The 20310-nt window shown below is 42.9% G+C and overlaps 1 protein-coding gene across 3 annotated transcripts in view; it reads right to left on the bottom strand.

The window, feature by feature from the left end:
• PTGR2 (prostaglandin reductase 2) overlaps positions 1–20310 on the bottom strand; it is a 28982-nt gene that overhangs the window by 3107 nt on the left and 5565 nt on the right. For 2 of the 3 annotated variants that reach the window (XM_045287977.1, XM_004698704.4), the window contains exons 3-8: positions 19923–20041; positions 9738–9929; positions 7119–7289; positions 6184–6393; positions 4384–4505; positions 862–949 (exon numbers count right to left, since the gene is read on the bottom strand). In XM_045287977.1, coding sequence (XP_045143912.1) covers positions 862–949; positions 4384–4505; positions 6184–6393; positions 7119–7289; positions 9738–9929; positions 19923–20041 — 902 coding nt within the window. The remainder of the gene's footprint in view (positions 1–861; positions 950–4383; positions 4506–6183; positions 6394–7118; positions 7290–9737; positions 9930–19922; positions 20042–20310) is intronic. The other variant, XM_045287978.1, reaches the window with a different exon arrangement.

The raw sequence follows: 20310 nt of genomic DNA on the forward strand, positions 1-20310 counted from the left end.
TTTGCTTATGCACCTACTTTGTTTTCAGCGATCATGTCAGAGAGGTGAGCATCACGGAATGCTAGGTTAATAGAACAGTGTTCTTGTGTTGAGGGAATACTTGAATAGAGGCCCAATGTCCATCTGTTACCTTAATACTAAACCTATAAATATATGTGCATAGATCTATTTCCCCATCGTCACATATAAATATATTTATTTATGTACATGTCTGTATTTAGACCTCTATAGATGCCCTTTGCCTCCTAGTTCTTTCCTCTATTTTTTTTTAACTTTCCTCTTGTCCCATTATCATGTTCAGCCTTCAATTGGGTTTCAGCAATTCCTCTTGGTTACATTGCCCTGGATCAAGCTCCTACACCCTCTTTCCCATTGATTTTAGATCACTTGTTTCCGAATTATTACAATTTTTGTAGTTAGAAAAAAACCTATAGATTTCTTAATATCTATGAAAAGTTTAATAAAATTTTAGACAATGGGAATAATTAGGATTTCTCAAGAGGTTATAATCTTGAGGGAGAAAGGCACTTTATAACTTAGTGGAACTCTAGAGAGTTGGAACTCAATAGAATTACTTTGCTTTTCTGTCTTGAAAGTATCCAACCTTGGGCAAGGTGCAGTGTGAACATTTTGGTATCACTTATTTTAGGGGAGAATATTTGTGTTTTCCTTTTCTGGCATGTTTCCATCTTACAGAGGGGTTCTTGCTTTCATAGGGTTTACTGTCATGTTCAGTAACATTTTTACTTGAAGGAAGTTTCCTTATAAAATTAGTATGTTTGCTCTAGTAAATTCAAATTATACAAAATATATCAAATAGCCAGAAGCATTATATTGATAAAGAATAGAAGCAAATTATACCTTTATTTTGCCTTCTTTAAACCATTGGCTCAGCTGCAGAATGCCAGGCTCAAACCTGTCCTTGTAGTTTAACACCATAAATCTTTCCCTGTAATGGGAACAAGGAGAACAGGAGGGAATGAAAGAGTTCATGAGCCAATCATTCTAGAACTCTATTATCTATTTATCCTTACACTAAATCTGATTATATGTAGCCTGAGGTGTAGTGACAGGTGTAAGTATAGTGGACTTGCAGTGTTTTGTCTGTCCAAGAGCTATAATCCATTTTAGCAACAGCGTTTTGGACTTCCTTTGTGGGTTATACCCTCTCCCCACCTGCATAAGACCTAAGGCAGGCCGGGGAGAGTCAATGCACGTAGGCCTTAGGACATGGCACTATAAGTAAAGCTGATCCTCTCTTTGCGCAGACGGCTAACCTGGGAAACTGAAGAATTAAGAGCATTGGTTCCCAAACCGATTTGACCTAATCCCCAACTTATTTGACCTACCATTCTCTTTTCAGAAGGAAAAAAATTACTCAGCGCCCCTTGGGCAATGGAAAATTTTGTATAAGTCCATCATCCAGGATAAAGTGCAGCCACCCTGGATTGTTCCAGCACTGGCTCCCCGACCCTCTTCCCACACAGGCACGGATAAGAGCGACCAGCAATCCTCTTGGTCTAGAGCAGTGGTTCTCAACCTGAGGGTCGCGAGCCCTTTGGGGGTTGATCGACCTTTCATGAGAGTCACCTAATACATCCTGCATATCAGATATTTACATTACGATTCATAACAGTAGCAAAAGTACAGTTATGAAGTAGCAACAAAAATAATTTTATGGTTGGGGGTCACCACAACAAGGAACTGTATTAAAGGGTTACGGTATTAGGAAGGTTGAGAACCACTGGGCTACAGCCTATGGAAAACCAAAGACAGCAGAGCCCAGAGGTAAGAAAAATAGGCCTGGTGCCACCATGCACGACCTGGAGCCCGACCACCAAGTCTGGACTGATGTATGTATCAGAAATACCTAAATGATGGGCACACAGTCATCAGCCTGACACTCATATCAGCTAATACAGTTCCTTTGCAGTTAAGTCAGTGTACACTGAGTTTCTCTTACACAATCAAGAGTATTCTGGCTGATGGAACAGCATCATGCTTTTCTTTTTTAAAGTTTCTGCTAAGAGCAAGTTAACCAAAACCTAAATATTAAAGTGGCTTTGGAAGGCTTCTCGAGTGGGTAATACCTTGGTTCTTGGCTTTGCACGATGAAAGAATTCATGCTGAAGTCTGTTTTGCAATCAAAGTGGGTTTTTATGAAGGACAGGTGAAGTTTCAGATTTTATAGTCTGAAAAGGATACTTGCTATTTCAGGGAAGTGTGCCAAGCCACACAGAAGCTGGAAGCTGAGCTGGGGCTCACAAATGGACATGAGCAACCTCGTGGAACAGCGCACCCACATGTGAGGAACTGAGGCCGGCATGAGTGGGGACAAGTCAGAGAGAGACCCGAGCAGGGGCGGAACAGATACATGTGGGCCCCAAGCAGGCCTGAAGCAGGTCCTGAGGGGCCATGCCCAGGTGTGGGCACCTCACCCTCCGACCTCCCTCCAAACAGGAGCAGGGTAAAGGAAACTGGCCTTTCCACAGGGAGGATATTAAAGCCCCTGGCTGGGGAGGTGTGGTTGATGGTATTTGTTGACCCGATTGGCTGGGTTAAGCCCACCTTGGTGAGGGCATGAGCCTAGGCCTAGTTTGGACCACCCAGATGTACCTCCCACTTGGCTGGGGACTTTGAGTCTGAACATGCTCAGTTAGGGGTCTTCATAGGCATCTAATGCTGGCCTGATTTCTTTACAACCTCCTCTATGGGACCTTTGCGGGCATGGGAGGGACAACCCTCTGTCCCTGCATCTGGATACCTAACAGCTTTAAAATCTACATTTTTTAGGCAAATACATAAAGACTAAAGTTTATATCTGCACTGGGCAGGAGGGAGCAATGGGGAGTTACTGCTAAGGAGTACTGAATTCCTGTTTAGGGTGATGGGTGTTAGACAGAAACTGGTCGGGCGGGCAAATGGAACAATAGCCTAGCCCCCAATGATGACCTTTCAATCTCTGACACAGGTGGCTGGCAGCTACAGATACCATTGTTACTACTTTACCGCCTTGCAAAACAGCCAAACCACAATGAAAAATTCCCCAAATGGCTTTTACCTCTGACCAGTGCTAGAAAACCCTTCCCCTCCCTCCCAGGCAGTGTAACTTCTTGGGCCCCAACTAGGGACCCGGGAACCTGGCCCTGGAGCTCTGAAATAAAACTTTAAACTATGTTCTGTCTTTGCCCTTTTTCTTTCTCTCCATCACCAAAATTACGTTTCATTTGGTGCTGAAACCCAGGAAGAGTAGAGATGTTTTGACATGCCCTGTTTGCCCTTAGGTGGGTGCTGTGCCTCTCTCTCCTCAACCTCTGCTGCCATCTGCCACGTCTTCGAGGGACTACCTAACCAAATTCTGTCTTTGCTGTTTCGGCCACAGTCCCTTACTGCGGGGTCCTTCCACCAGGAGCTCTGTCCTTTAAAACCGTGAGCTCATTTCAAGTCTCTCCATCCATTCCAAAGGACAGAGATATTCGGGGACACCTGGGTCTCTCTGTTCCTTTTTCCAAGGACCTGGGAAGCTGCTGGGCTTCTCTTCCCTCTATACCAGAAACCCAGTAGGATACTTAGGATGCCGATTCTCTAGCTCAGTCTCTCACCAAGAACCCTGTAGTATGGGAAACAAAAATTCTAAGCCTGACCCTTCCACACCACACCCTTGGGTGTCTCCTAGCTAACCTCTCAACCCTTGGCTTAACGTCAGACCTTCAGCCCAAATGCCTTGCTTTCTGCTGCAATTTGGCTTGGCCCCAATACAAATTAGACAATAGGTCCTGCTGGCCAGAAAACGGTATATTTTATTTCAACATCTTGACTGATCTCAGTAACTTTTGCCAGCAAACTGGGAAATGGCCTGAGGTCCCCTATCATATCCAAGCTTTCTTCCTTCTTCGCTCTGTCCCTCTCTCTGCACACCTGTCACCCGGCTCAGGTTCTCTCATCCAACACTCTCCTAGCCAGAAACACCCGCCAGCTCAGACAGACCCACTGCCCCCCAATCAGGTCCCTGACGTTTTCACTCACCCTTCATCTTTTTCCGAACCCCCTGACTCCTTGTCCGTGCCCCCAGTAAGGCCTCCTCCATATCCTGAACACCCCTCACTACCACCTCCCTCAGCTACCCCCTAGACTCCCAACCACCCCTCCGCTAATCCTTCCACTCCAACCCCTAAGCCCTCTCCTTTGTCTTCCCCTGTTTGTCAACACACATCACAAATATTTTGTTATAGATATTTTGTAATAAAAATGCTGTAAATGTATTATCTTCAAGTCTTATTTGAGGAAGCAAAATTATATATGAATGCCAATACACTTCATACACATCTCTGATACTTAAACCCTCTCGACACCAGGTAATAAGGGCAAAGGGACAGATCCCACCTTGTGATGTTGTTTTCTTTCCGGATGGCTTCTACATCAGGGGCCAGTGGGGGAGGATAAGGCACATCCTTGTTGTACTGGGAAATTTGACCACACAGGATGATGTGGCTGTTCTGATTCATCTGTTCAAAGAAATGAGATGTTTATACTTAACATATATGCCTTCCTAAGTTTATGGATTTCATAGCTCCATCAATGAAAGCTTCTGCCAATAAACTAATGTTGTTTTGAAAATTTACCCATTATTTATAGTGAACAGTTTTAAAATCTAAATCCACTTTAAAGCAACACGAGGTAAATACTTCTAAGAGTCTAGTAATAAGCAAAAGAATTACATTGGTTGTCTTGCTTGTTGTTGCTTTTGTTAGTAGTTGTAGGATATTTATTTAGATGTAAAGGACTATGTAATGTTAATAGGTAAGGCTGATTCTCTAGAGCACAGTTAGTAAATACAGTGAACCATCGCCACTTTGCGCTTCGACTTCCGCGGCTTCACTCTATCGCGGTTTTTGCGTAACAGCGCATGCTCTGTCATTACTGCCACTGATTGGCTCATACTGTACACGCTTGATGCCATAAATAATATAATAAATAATAAATGATAATTGTAACATCCAAAATGTTTTACTGTATTTTCCCTTTTTCGTTTAATAAATTGGGTAATACGAGTGTAATGGTGACTAAAGGGTGTTTTTTCATGTCCTCTATGCTCTAACTACGAAAATATTTGATTTACAAATAAGGAATCCTACTTCGCGGAATTTCATTTATCACGGTAGGGTCTAGAACCGATTAACCACGGTAAACGAGGGTTCACTGTATACTAGAAGAATGGCTGCAATTTACGAAAATCCATTCCCTACAGGAGCCTGGGGAGCACCAAGGTTAACATTCAGATGCTAACTGAAAGGTTGGCAGTTTGAACCTACCTTCAGCCATGCAGAACAAAGGCCTAGATCTGCTTTCATCAAGATAACAGTCTAAGAAAGCTCTTGGGGCAGTTCTACCCTGTCCTACAGGATCGCTATGCCTGGGAACGGCCTCACGGGCACAAAATGACCTGTAGTCTGGAGCCAGGGCTATGAGGTTGAGGGGGAGTAAGGACTGAGGAATCAGACCACCACTTGAACAAGACAAATGTCATTTTTCACAAAAATGAACTAGCTGAGACACCTAAGATAGCAAAGAACTGAAATGGATACAATGCAACCCTGCCAGCAAATGGGAGTTGCTCTCAAAGAAATTGTTAGGTTTGTGATTCTGGCCAGGAAGGGGTGGTCCAACTAACTACCTAGGTAGGCGGTAGACCTGGATTGGCCCATCTAAGCCAGGTGCATTTGACTCAGCCAATGGGGTCGACCACGCCTCCGGGTGGGGGTGGGAGGTGGGGGCCCCTAAAAAGCCAGAAGTCTGCTCTGGTGCTTGCTCTCCCAGCGGCTGGGCCATGATCCCATGCATTTGTGCCCCTTCTAACCTGTAAAAAACTCAGTGGAAGCACAACCAGGTTTTGGCGTGAATTCTTTCTCCAGAGAAGCCAAGGACCGAGGTATATCTCTCCCATGAGAGATCTAACAAAAAAGTCTCTTGGATTACTTAATTACAGGGCTGTTCGTTACATTATTTGTCACCTATATTTTTCCAGCTTTTTTTTCTCCAGGTAAGGGATAATCACAATTGGCAAATAGTTTCATATATATATTTTTTTCTTTACTGTGATATATATATTTATATATATCACAATAAAGAAAAATAAGGTTACAACAAATAAAATGCAGTATTTAAATTTATAAAATAAACAACCTGACGTATCACTGTGTCAGTGATGTCGCCCCCAACGTTGTCAAAGTAGACATCCACTCCAGCTGGACACAGCTCCCGTAGTTGTTCTGCCACGCTCCCCTTTTTATAATTAATTGCTCCATCAAAGCCCAGTTCTGAGGTCAAAAAGAGGCACTTCTCAGGTGTCCCGCAAATTCCCACCACTCGGGAACAGCCCAGCAAATGGCCAATCTAGGGGGAAAATGTTGAAAAGTAAATATATTATGTTAGTCTCAAAATGAGAAAATATAAGACACTGCAAATAGAGTTAAGTGTCACTCCATAATTTACATTAGATAACACTATTTTTTTTTGCTAAAAAGAATCTGATCTCAAATAACTGAGGGTGGGGAAAGGGTCTTATCTATGTACCCCCCAATTAATAGAATAAAATTAAATAACCGCTTGAGTGCTAAAATTTTTTAAAGCTATTACCATAAAGCAATGCACTTAAAAGGCCATCAAAACACTACATTTCTAAAATCCAATGAGTATTTTTCTATTTTAAGATTTTTTAAAAATATGAGTCTTTTATTTTTCAATTTAATTATTTATCTTGAGCTCATTTTAAAAAAATTCACAGTATTCCAGACAGGCATTGTATGATGCTTTTTTTTATATTGATAAGAACTACTATATCACTCATTTACCATACCAATTTTGGGTTAATAGAGAATAAAATACCAAAAACTATCTTTCACGTTTTTTACCAAGTTTAAATGTAACAACACTATTTCTGCCAGAAGTGTGTGAAAGGATTGTGTCAGATTCTATTTGTTCAGATTTCTATTTTACAGGCTTGCCAAGAGCTGGAATCGACTCAAGGGCAGGGAGTTTGGAGTTTGGCTTCTTGTGTACATATAGACCAGGGACTCAAACCTGACGACTCTTTAATAAGTCATCTGCTTAACGTTTACCTGCCCTGCCATAGACCCACAAGCGCCGGCAGCCCCACTGACAACCATTGTCTGCTTGGACCCAGCAGTTACGTGGCCTTTTTCTTGTATCCCGATCAAGGAAGTCAAACCGGGCATTCCGATCCCTCCAAGGAAGTAGGAAAGGTGCCCATCCACAAGTTTTGGGTCTACCTAAAATGAAATATTAATTAAAAAAAATAATAGTAGGAATTCCTATTTTAAACATGACAAGGACCAGCCCAATATTGTTTCTAACACAGAAAATCACTGCCTTGTTAAAAATTTGTAATTTACATATAACATAATTCAATGGGGATAAAAAAATTATTCAATGCAAAAAAAACCCCAATAAATAATGCTTCTCTGTAATACAAGCTGTAAAAGAGAATCACATGTGAAAAAGATGATTTATTCTTGTCATTGCCTCAAGTATATCCAGAGGACATTCTTAATAGGAAAACACTAAGCAAAATTGCAGTTTTTAAAATCTCTGAGCAAGTCCAAAGTAAAATTTGTCTATAAAAACCAATTCAAATGTCAGCAGTTCTCATCAATGATGTTTAAAATGTATCAACCAATTGTAAGGAAGAGGTGCTACAATTTCTTCTGATTTAATTATAAAACCAGGTATCTTTCAACTTCGTAAAGCATTTTCTGTTTATATGCTTACCCCTATGAAAAATTATACTGTTCTTATTCTTTCTATATTGCTCTCTTATCGGAAAAATTAGAGTTGAACATACAACTTTTTTTAAAACACTTTCTATTAGAGAGGTTTCATAATAACTTTTTTAAAGATTTAAAAACATTTAGTAAAACTTCAGCAAACCACTCAAAGAAATTAAAACCCACCGTCTCAGTTTGATTTACCAACTGCCAAAGAGAAGTACTGCCAACAGTTTGTGTTCAGTAATTACTAATGACTATCAGTTACATCAAGGAGCCCTTGTAGAGGGTGAGTCAGGCACTAGGCTGCTAACTGAAACTCGAAGATTCAAATCTACCAACTCAGTGGTCCTCAACCTTCCTAATGCTGGGACCTTTTAATTCAGTCCCTCACGTTGTGGTCACCCCCCAAGCATAAAACTATTTTCATTGCTACTTCATCACACTGTGATTTTGCTACTGTTATGAATCGGGTGGCCCGTGAAAGGGTCGTTCGACCCTCAAAGGGGTTGCGACCCACAGGTTGAGAACCAATGCGCTGTAGGCTTTCTGAGATGCTACAGTTTTGCAGGGCAAACAGTCCCATCTTTCTCCCTCAGAGCAGTTGGTGCAGCAGTTCTTAATTTGTGGTTCACCACCCCTTTGGGGGGGGTCAAATGACCCTTTCACAGGGGTCACCCTATTCATCACAGTAGCAAAATGACAGTGATGAAGTAGCAACGAAAAGAATGTTTTGGTTGGGGGGTCACCACCACGAGGACCTGTATTAGAGGGTCTCGGCGTGAGGACGGCTGAGATCCGCAGCCCTAGAGGGCTGCTAGGAGTCTGAAGTAACTCCACAGCAGTGGGTCTGGCTTTGGATTCAGGATCAACTAAATATGGATAAAGGTTAATAGAATTACTAAGGTCTGCAATAAACAGAAATATTTCTATAATAGTTGTTTGTAAATGTGGCAGTTACATAATCTCCTGTCAACTTGAGTGAAGGGGTGGAGTCTAGCCTGTCAATAAGGTCATAGCCAATCATGCCTCTTTGTGGGCATGGCCTCCTCCTGAGAATTCTGGGAACTCCTGTCTTCCTCCCACATATCAATTTTATCTTTTTGTGTGTGTGTGTGTGTGTGTGTGTGTTTCAAGTGGGTTTTTATAAAGGCTAGAAGTTTCGGGTGTTACAGTAAATGGACACAAGCCAGAGAGAGAGAGGAGGGGAGGGGAGGGGAGGGGAGGGGAGGGGAGGGAAGGGGAGGGGCTATCTTTTTTTTTCCAATTGTACCTAAACTGCACTTCTGGTTATAGGTTTGTCATCTTAAAAAACACTACCCCATTTACATGGCTCTTTTATCACTTACAAGCTTTGGTCACATTATTTAACTTTCACATCTACATGTGAGATAGTTATTCTTTTCATTTTGCTCACAAGGGAAGTGAGGCCCAGAGACATAATTTGCTTGGTGACACATGATTTGCATGATCTATTAATTGCATGGGGTTTCCATTTTTTTGCAGGTCCAAACCAGACAAATACTGGTAATTTTGTGTGGTTCAACTTAATAGTAGGAACTGAAATCAGGACTTCTGCCACAAGATGGAATTGAGGTTAAGTCTGACAGCTATTTCTCTGAAAAATTAAAAACATGCCATTAGAGAGGGTCTTCTCATTCTTAATGCAAAATAGTATTTAGGTATGTGTACTTCAGGTTTTACATTGCACATTTAACTAAAGAAACAAGATAAATGTGGAAAATGGCTGCTCCATTCAGTGGTAATCTAAAAACTATCCTATGCAGTTACGGCCAACAGTGGGAGAGGAATAAAGGCTTGGGAGAGCCTTTGCCCCATATGGATACCTGGCAAAAATACAATGTCTGTCTTCATTTTCCCTCGAAAGCACACAGAACTCAATGCCACATGCACAAAATTAGGGTTACAAAAGGAAAAAATGCAATACCTCACCTTTTCAAGGAGATTTCCATCCAGAATAGCCTTGGTTTGCCAGGGCCAATAGAATGAAGTCACAAAATCACCTTTAGTAAGTTTTGTGTGTTTGCTTTCTTCTATAATTCCAATGCCTCCACCATCAACCACTTGAGACAGCTGCCAGGGCGTTAGGTAATCACTGCCAGTGTCTTCATTCATTCTGCAACGCTAAGAGAATCCTGTCTGAGAATACTAAGGCAGTTGACTCATTTATATAGCGACTTTAAGAAAGGTATATTGTGGTTTGAGGTGGGGGAGGCCAGCCCCCCACCACTAATCATGGGTTCAGTAAGCACAGTTGTACGGTTGATTGATATATATATATATAAATAAAATATTATGTCTATAATATTAAAGTCATCAAGAGCATGAGAGATAAAAGAGATATTACAGTAATATCAGACACATTTCATGGAGTCAGACACATTTCATAGTAGCATGGAGAGAGGGGAAAGGGAAACAGGGGAGGAGAAGCTGGGAGAGAGGGAGAGGAGACTCTCTCTTGCTAACCCAGGTCTATATACCTTTGGGGGCGTGCAAGCCCACTAATTACAGGTAGAGAAATACATCACAGGAAGGGGTTGCACTATAGGTTATACAACAGTGAGAAGGGGTGGTCTAGGGACATACATGCAATAGGAAGAGGAGGGATTGGGGGTATACATGTGACAAGATGGACTGATCCTAGAGTCAGGATGGCAGCTGGATCTCCAAAGGAACCATTATCAGTAGGGTGTGAACCCCACCTACAGGAGCCAAGTAGATGACTGCAGGCCTGTCCACTGTCCTTAACAGCAGGGAGCGGGCCCACTGCAGTCTGGCAACTGATGGCCCTCAGGGAGGATGCCTGTAAGCATCTGACCTCCCCCCATACTATATCAAGGACAAAATTTTTTTTTCTAATTTTTCTTTAAGTTAGTTTTTAATTCTAAAAGCAAAACTCAAAAAATCAATTCCTCTTTAGCAAGTGAAAAAGTACAATTAAAAAGGAATTGAAATAGCTTCTAAAATTTGATTAGGGCCAAGGTGGTGTAGTGGTCACACACTGGGTGGCTAACCACAGGTCAGTAGTTCAAAATCACCAGCTGCTCCTTGGAAGAAAGATAAGGCTTTCTACTCCCATAAAGAGTTAACAGTCTAGGAAACCCAGAGGGGCAGTTTTACCCTGTCCTATAGGGTCTCTGTGCGTCGGAACTGACTCCATGGCAACGGGGGTGGGGCAGCGGGGGACGGATATAGTCGTAATAATTGTACAACTCTGAATATACTAAAAAATAGTTGAATTATACACTTTGAATGGGTGAATTCTTTAATATGGGAGTTAAATCTGTTAAAAATCCTATACAATCATTTAAGGAAATTTAGGTGCTATTAGATAAATCATGCTAGCACAAATTATGCAAATCACTGGATTTCAATGAATTGTTGCAAATGAAGTACACTTAAGACATTGCTGAAAGGGAGCCCTTGGAGGCCCTGTCTGGTAAGTGTGGACGGCCAACTGAAAGGTAGGCGGTTCAAACCCACCAGTTGCTCCTACGGAGAAACCACTCCCATGGAGACTATTCTAAATAGTTACTGAGTCAGGATCTAATTAATGGCAGTGGGTTTTTGGGGGGGTTTGATTGGGAGAAAGATGGGGTTTTCTACTCCTGTAAACAGTTACAGTCTCTGAAGCTCACAGGGGCTTGTCCTACAGGTTGCTATGAGTCAGCACTGGCTTGAAGGCAGTGAGTTTGTTTTTGAGAGAACCCTGTGTTGAAGAGGGTATGCGTTGGGCTGCTAACCAGCAGGTTAGCTTTCGAAAGCACCAGCCACTGCTTAGGAGAAATATGAAGCTTTTTACTCCAGTAAAGAGTTAGTTTTGGGAACCCACAGGGGCAGTTCTACCCTGTCCTGCAGGGTCGCCATGAGTCAGAATTGACTTGATGGCAGTTAGTTTGATTTTGGTTCGGCATTGCTGATGTAATCATACAACCGCCCTTTTAAAAAATTAAATTGGGAGCTCCTACAGATATTATAACCATTCATAATTCAATTAGATCAAGCTTCATTGTACAGTTACTGCCACATCATTTTCAAGACATTTTCTTTCTTCTTGAACTCTTTGGTATCAGCTCCCTTTTATTCCCATCCTATCCCCCAGGAACCCTTATTATTATATTATATATTACTATTATTATTTTTGCCATATCTTATACCATCCAGTGTTATCTATTCCCCTATAATTCTGTTATCCATTCCCCTCGAGTGGAGTTATATACTCATCATTGCTATTTGCTTCCCCCTATCCACCCCCTCTTCCCATAGCTTCAGGGAGTCATTACTCCCATCACTATTTCTGAAGGGCTTATCTATTTTGGGATTTCATGCATCAAACGACCGTAATTATACAAAATAAACATACACGGGTCTCACAGATTAATGAGGTGAAACTAAGGCCATGATAGTAGGGGGAGGAAATATTAAAGAACTAGAGGATATTTATGTAGTTCATCAGTGCTATACTGCACGCTGGATATATCATCCCTTCTGTGTGGCCCTTTTGTGAGGGACTGTCCTATTACCTTACAGGTGGGTTTTGGGTCTCCACTTTGTCTACAATCCTTTATGTCAATCTGATTGCTTGTTTTTGAATTTCTGATACCTATTCCCATCGACACCTCATGATCACACAAGCTGGTGTGCTTGATCCATGTGCTCTTTGTTGCTTCCCTGCTAGATGGCTGCTTGTTTAACTTCAAGCCTTTAAGACCCCAAATGCTCTATCTTTTAATAGCTGGGCACCATCAGCTTTCTTCACCACATTTGTTCATGCACCCGTTTTGTCTTCAGCCATCATGTAGGGAAGGTGAGTATCATATAATGCCACATCATTCGAACAAAACGTTCTTAGTGAGTTAAGATTTAAGTAGAGGCCTAAAATCCATCTGTACAGCTGCCCTTTTTTTAGCAACATATAGACAATCAATTCTTTCTTGGCTTCTGGCCTAGCAATTCTCCTTCTCCATTGCTAGGAGTCAGCACTGACTTGATGGCTGTGACTATGTATAGTGAAATAATCCAGGAGCCCTGAGGGTACAGGAGGCTACACCTGGGCTGCTAACCACAAAGTCAGCTGCTAGCAACCACCACCGGCTGCTCCTTGGAAGAAAGATGACGTCTTACTTTACATGCTTGTCAAAATCTAGTCTCAGAAACTCACAGGGGTAGTTCTACTCTACCCTAGAGGGTGGTTATAAGTTGGAATTGACTCAATGGCAGTTGAGTTTTTAAAAATAAAATTAAAAAAAGAAATTGATTCATTTTTAGACAGCACTCACCACAACTTCAGACCAATCACTCTCCCTACCTCATGTCCCCAACCCCCAGAGGACACTGTTTTTGTCCCTCTCAGACAAAGTGTCATAATGAAGTTACACTGTTATGAACGGAATTGTGTCTCTCCCCACCCCCATCCCAAATGTGTGTTGTGGTTCCTAACCTGTGTGCCTGTGTTTACAGTCCCATCAGGGAAGGGGTTATCTTTGGCACGCAGGCTTAGCGTAGGCTATGTTTTGGGAATAAACAAGCGAAAGGAAAGAGCACTGTGGGTGAGAATAGACGGAGGCTGAGGCTGAGGCTGAAGAGACCAGGACCTTTTTCCAGAGGGCACAGACAGAGAGTACCTCCCTCCTTCCCTTGAGCCGCTCGGACTGGGGGCTGCTAGTCTCCTACACTGTGAGAAAACAAGTTTCTTTTTGTTAAAGTCACCCGTTTGTGGTGTTTCTACTGAAGCAGCTCTAGCGAACTTGGACAGACTAGGGTTAAAGACTTCTCCAGGTCACAGCCAAGGCTCTTCCTGTCTGGGGCTCACTCTTCTTTCTTGAAGCTAAAATGTGGAGGCCCAGAGTGTGCCCCAGATGGAAATCTTGGAAGACTGCTTGATGAAGCCCCCCACCACCACCGCCGGGGGGGGGGGGGGGGTAGTGCAAAGGGAGTAGAGGCAGAGGTTTTTGTGGGGGCTATCCTGTGCTTCGGTGACGTCAAGACCAGTCACGATGTGGTGCCACCATCCATCACTAGTGTTTCCAAAACTTTCCCTCACTTCAAAGGGAAACGCTGTGGCTATGGAGCCATTTAATTTTTCCATTCCCCTCCTGCTCGAAGCCCCTGTAATCTCAGATCTATTTTGTTTGTATGAATCTGCCTGTTCCAGATCATTGCTATCTAGAATCATCTGTCTGTCCTTGATCGGGCGCATTTCACTTAGAGTAATGCTTTCCAGGTTCATTCGTGTGGCAGCAGGCATTCCAGTGTCATTCCTCAAGTTGTACATTGCTAAGCGAAAGAGGGCACTCTGGAAAAGCTACCTACTGTCTGACCCCAAGTACACCACTATAGTGACAGTAACGAGGTCAGCGATTGAAATTTAGGGGATGCCTGGAAGTGATGGACAAGTGAAGCACCAGACATTTTGGGGGCTAAGTAACTCATTCTGCTTGAAAATGTAATGTACACCTATGGCATCTGCCAAAACCCTTAGAAAGGTATAAGCCTCCAACTATCGTCTATAGATGATAGTCATGTATCAATATTGGTAAATTAAATGTAACAAGTATACCACCCTAAACTAAAGCAAGCTGTTAGAGCCCTGGTGGTATAGTGGTTACCTATTGGGCTGCTAAGCCACAAGGTCAGCAGTTCAAAACCACCAGCTGGTCCATGGGAGGAAGACTGGGCGTTCTACTCCCATAAAGAACCCCAGTCTCTGAACTCACAGGAGTTCTGCTGTGTCCCAGAGTCGCTGTGCGTCAGCATCAACTCCGTGGCAGTGAGTGAGTGAAAGCGGCTGCTAACAACTTGGGAGAGACTTCGGAATCGGTGGGCAGGGCTTGGCACTTCACCAGACCTGACTGGAAAACATTCAGCAGGGTCAGCAGACAGACCTGGTACTATTACAGGCTTTTCTTTTCTTCTTCTTTTTCTCATGTCCATTCTTATAAGATAGACAGGATAACCAAACCTGAGGAGAAAATACTGGAGCCGATGGCTCCAGGGAGACATGGGAGAGGAGGAGGTAGGAGAAAGGGAGGGGGAGCCAACAAACCCAGGGACAAGGGAATAATAAAAGATCTAAAATCGATGGCAAGGAGGGCGCAGAATGCCTGGTGGGGTTTGATCAAGTGCAATGTAGCTGAGAGAAAGTACTAAGAGCCGAATGAAGGTTGAACATGTTAGTGGGGCAGGAAGAAAGTGAAAAGAAATAGAGGAAGCATCTGAGGTCTTAAAGGCTTGAAGACAAACAGGCGGCCATCTAGCTAAGAAACAAAACCCATGAAGAAGAAGCACACCAGCATTCTACACGAACGCGCAAATGCGGTGAAGAAAGTTGATGGTGCCAAGCTGTCAAATTACACAGAATCTGGGGTCCCACATGCTGGAAGATAAACAAGGGGCCATCTAACTGAGAAACAACAAAGCCCACATGGAAGAAGCACAACAGCCTATAAGATGACAAGGTGGTGAAAGGGTCAGGTATCAGGCATCAAAGACCAAAAAAACAAACAAACCAAAAACATAACATTGTGAATGAGGCGCAGAGTGGGGACCCAGGGTCCATCCGGGGGAAATTGGACATCCCTTGCAGAAGGGCAGTGGGGAGGAGAGGATCAAATCAGAGTGCAGTATAGAAACGATGAAATATTCAATTTTCCTCTAGTTTTTAAATGCTTCCTCCCCCCCAATACCATGATCCCAATTCTATCTTACATTACCGGCTGGACCAGAAGATGTGCACTGGCACAGATAGGAAGTGGAAATACAGTGAACCCAGGACAGATGAACCCCCCAGGACCAGTGGAGAGAGTGGTGATAGCGGGAGGGTGGAGGGAAGGTGAGGGAGAAAGGGGGAACAGATGACAAGGTCTATATATGGCCTCCTCCCTGGGGAACGGACAGCGGAGAAGTGGGTGAGGGAGACGCTGGATGGGGTAAGATATGATAAAATAATAATAATTTATAAATTATCAGGGGTTTGGGAGGAGGGGGGAGGGGAAAAAGTGAGCTGACACCAAGGACTCAAGTGGAAAGCGGGTGTTGTGAGAATGATGAAGTCAATACATGTACTAATGTGCTGGACACAAATGATGTATGTACAGATTGTGATGAGTTGTATGAGCCCCTAATAAAATGATTGTTTAATTAAAAAAAAAAGAAATAGAGGAAAGAACTAGGAGGCAAAAGACATTTATAGAGGTATAAATATAGGCACGCACATATGTAAGTATATTAGTATATAATGATATAGTAGTATATAATGACGTAGGTCTATGTACATATATTTAAATGTTAAGTATTAAGGCAGCAAATGGGCATTGGGTCTCGACTCAAGTACTCCCTCAACACAATAACACTTTGTTCTTATAACCTGGCATTTTGTGATGCTCACCTTCCCCACATGATCACCAAAGTAAAAATGGGTGCATAAGCAAATGTGGTGAAGAAAGCTGATAGTGCCTGTCAATTAAAAGATATAGTGTATGGGGTCTTAAAGGCTTGAAGTTAAACAAGCAGCTATCTAGCGGGGAAGCAACGAAGCCCATGTGGAAGAAACACACCAGCTTGTGTGATCATGAGATGTCGACAGGATCAGGTATCAGAAGACCCAAAACAACATACATGTGAATGCAAATGATGGGGGTCAGGGTGGAGACCCAAAGCCCATTTGCAGACAATTGGACATTCACTCACAGAAGGGCCACAGGGAAGGAACGAGTTAGCCAGGGTGCAGCATAGCAAAGACGGAACACACAAGATTCCTCTAGTTCTTTAAAGCTTCCTCTACCCCACTAACATGACCCCTGTTCTACCTTACAAATCCAGCTAGACTGGAGCATGTACATTGGTACAGATAAGAGCTCTGGACACACGGAATCTAGGAGAGAGAAACTCCTCAGGAACAGTATTGAGAGTAGCAATACCATGAGGACAGGGGGAGAAAGGGGAAAAATGCGGAACTGACTACAATGATCGACATATTCACACACACACACCCCGGGTTGGGGGTGGGGGATGAACAACCGAAACGTGGGCGAAGGGAGACAGCAGATGGTATAAGATATGAAAATAAAAATAATTTATAATTTATTCAGGGTCCATGAGGGTGGGAGGGGAGGCAAAAAAGAAGAGCTGATATCAAGGGCTCAAGCAGAAATTAACTTTGTGAAAATGGTAATGGCAACATATGTACAACTGTGTTCTGATACAATTGATGTATGGATTGTTATAAGAGCTATAAGAGCCCCCAATAAAAAGATTTATTAAAAACGGGTGGTGGTGGGGGGGGTGCTTTGACCATGGACCAGGGATGTGAATAGCTTTGCTATCATGCAGAGTGCATTATAAAGTGATTGTTGCAGATGCAATTAGGTTAAAATTTGGCACCCTGTCATTTGATCTCTCATGATCTTTTAAATTTGTTTGAGTTTTTAGTATTTTTTTTTAATTAAGGTCCTTATCTGTTTTACTTTGTTATTACTCTTAGTTTGGTGGGGTTTTTTTCCTAAATGTTCTCTGTATATGAAATCCAGGATAGGTAAATCTATAGAGACAGTACCTGGATTAATAGTTCTTTGGTGGTATGGCAGGGGATGTTGGAGAGAAATGGGGAGCTAATAACGATGAGTACAAGAATGAAGAAAATGTTCTAAAACAGATTGTGGTGATTATTGTACAACTTCTTTTGATGTGACTGAATATTGAATTGTATGATATGGAATGATATGTTAATAAAACTGTTTTTAAAAATTGGGGGATAGAGGATGGGGTTGGGGAGGAAGGTATGTGGAACTATACATACTACATGCTCAACGGTTCTATACATCTAGAAGTATACTTTTTAAACAAGTCTATTAGTGATCTTTTTAGAACTGCAACATTGTTTCCTCCTGCCGTGGAGTTCAGTGGTGAAGGGTGAGGAGCGGTCCATCAGGGGCAAGCAAAGACCGGGTGAAGACGGCCTGACAAAGCACATTATATGACCACAGACAAGGAGTCTATGGTCTCACTGTCTCCCCAGGACTGTATCTTAGTACAATGTAAGTGCAATTTAAGGGACTTTGCAAGAGTAATTTGACCTGGTGGCACAGTGGGTTATGCTCACCCTGATCAGCAATTCAAACCCACCAGCCGCTCCATGAGAGAAAGATGAGGCTTTCCACCCCCATACAGATTCACAGCCACAGACACCCACAGGGGCAATGCTCCTCTGTCCTATAAGGGCTGTGAGTCCCAATCAATTCGATGGCAGGGAGTGTGTGAGTTTTTAACTGCTCTTATTCATGAACCTACACCAGTGTCAATAAAACCCTTTTCTCTACTCAGCGATGGGCAATTCTTTCACGTGTCTTGTAACGTGAGGCTAGCCACTACTATTCCTCCCACTGGACTGTCTCAAGGTCATTCCTCTCTCACCAAGGGCAGCCTTTGCTCAATCCTCCCCCAGCCACAGCTGACTCTACTCAGTAGGGGTATTTGAACTCTGAGCCGTCTATCCATAGGTTAGAGTTGTGGATAGAATAGCTCCCCACGGATGCCCACATCCAAATCCCAGGTTCTAGACCTCAGCAATCTGCTTCTGAGCCCTAATATTAATAGCAGAAGAGAAGCTGATGGACAGTGACTATAGCCATGCAATTGTCAGGGCCATGAACTGAAGTGAGGAGGGAAGAGGCAGGAAAAGACCAGACGATGCCCCGTGAGAAAGATAGAACCAGAAGGCAGCCCTTAGGGCCTCTGTCCCTGGGCCTTGGGGCTTCTCAACTACAACTTGGGCAATGACTTCCTTTCACGCAATCTCTTTTGTCTACAGAGGGTATAAGCAGTCTGTTCTCTTCAACCCAAAGTCCAACTGCAACAGAAGCCCTTGTCCTAGCCTGCTTTGTAAACTGACTGTCCTAAGAGGATTTCCCATCCTAAGTGACTATGTCAGATGTCACTTACTGAGAACTGATCAGGGCATGTGAAAGAAGCTGATGGGCCACAGCCACAATTATGTGAACACGTTGCCTTACAGCACCCCTAATCATGCCAGTTCACAGCTCTCAGGACGTAAGTGCTCAAGTATGTGTTAATCGTGAGGACTGCACGATACATTTTAAATAAGATGAAATGGAGGGAGGGGAAAAAACCAAGGAGCTGATACCAAGGGCTCAAGGAGAAAGCAGATGTTTTGAGAAGGATGAGGGAAACAAATGTACTTGACACAATGGATGGGTGTATGGATTGTGATGAGTTGTATGAACCCCTAATAAAATGATTTTTAAAATAGTAAATAAGTAAGATGAAACAATATGAGAAATAACAAAAATAAAATCATTTGTCAACTGCAGTGAAGTGAAGTTACTTGGTGTGGCTCTTCTATCCAGTCTCTGAAACTCCCACCAAATGACTGCTGTAGAGGACTCTAAGGAGGGGATTTGTCAGTTCTGCCATACCCTGGGTATAAGAAAGCCAGCTCAGAGAGAATCCCAAAATCAGTAGAAGAAAAAGTCTGGCTCGCCCCAATTTCTTACGTAGTGCAGTGACGGCAGCAGAGACCACGCAGGGGAAGCTATGGCACCAGCAGAGGCCTTGAGACACAGTGGCAGTCCCCCTAGCCCACGGAGGCTGAGTCTTTGGGCAGGAGACTGGCTTGCACAGTGGGGTTGCCCTTTCGGTCTTTTCAGTGCTAAAGGAGCTTTGTAATACTTACCCCAGCAGGCCAGGAGCCAAGCAACTGCAAGACTAAGAGGATAAGGACCAAAGAGGGAGAAAGGTGGTGCCTACTGGTATGGCTGAAAAGAGGCGCTTGCAGACAAAGGATTGTTTTCTTAATGCTGTCAGATCCTGACTTGATATAACCTGCTGAGGTCTCTAATAACCCCCCCCCCCCCACTATGAGTAGTATTGTGTGGCTATTACAATGGATAATCAGACCCAGCAGAGAAGTAGAGGGCTGTGGGAGGAACATTTGGCGTCAGAGTAGGGTAAGAAGACGAGGATGGAGGGTGGAGGCATGTCTGAGTTCCGTCTCATAGGAATCATCCTTGGGTCCTGCTTCTCCAAATGAAGGCAGGGAAGGTTAGACACTGCCTTCATGCCATTTCCTCATCAACCCAGTGACAACACTCTGGCTCTTACCATGTAAGGGTCCACAGAGAGATAGAGAGTTTTCACTTGTACTTGGCCTTCAGTGATAGGATCTGATAACTTGACTTCTTCCACGCGGAAATTCTCTGCCACCGGATTACCGTTTTTTCCTAAAAAATTAAGTAAAAATATGGAACAAAATAAACTTTCTTGTGTAAGTCTTTATTATTCTTTAAAGTTTCACTCTAGAATGTAGAGCATTCTCTTTCAAAACAGGCATGAGTAAATCTATATTATTTTGTAATTTCTCTGTAACTGTAAAAATGACTTTTGCATAAATCCTTGACATAGTTGCAACTGCTCTTGATTATTTTATTTTCCCTAAGGGGTTCCTTTGGAATATTGTTGCCAACTCCAACTTTCTTATTTAAAAAGATCA

Source organism: Echinops telfairi, unplaced genomic scaffold (assembly GCF_000313985.2).
Source record: "Echinops telfairi isolate 266 unplaced genomic scaffold, ASM31398v2 ScPeMD7_18;HRSCAF=68, whole genome shotgun sequence".
NCBI lineage: Eukaryota > Metazoa > Chordata > Mammalia > Afrosoricida > Tenrecidae > Echinops > Echinops telfairi.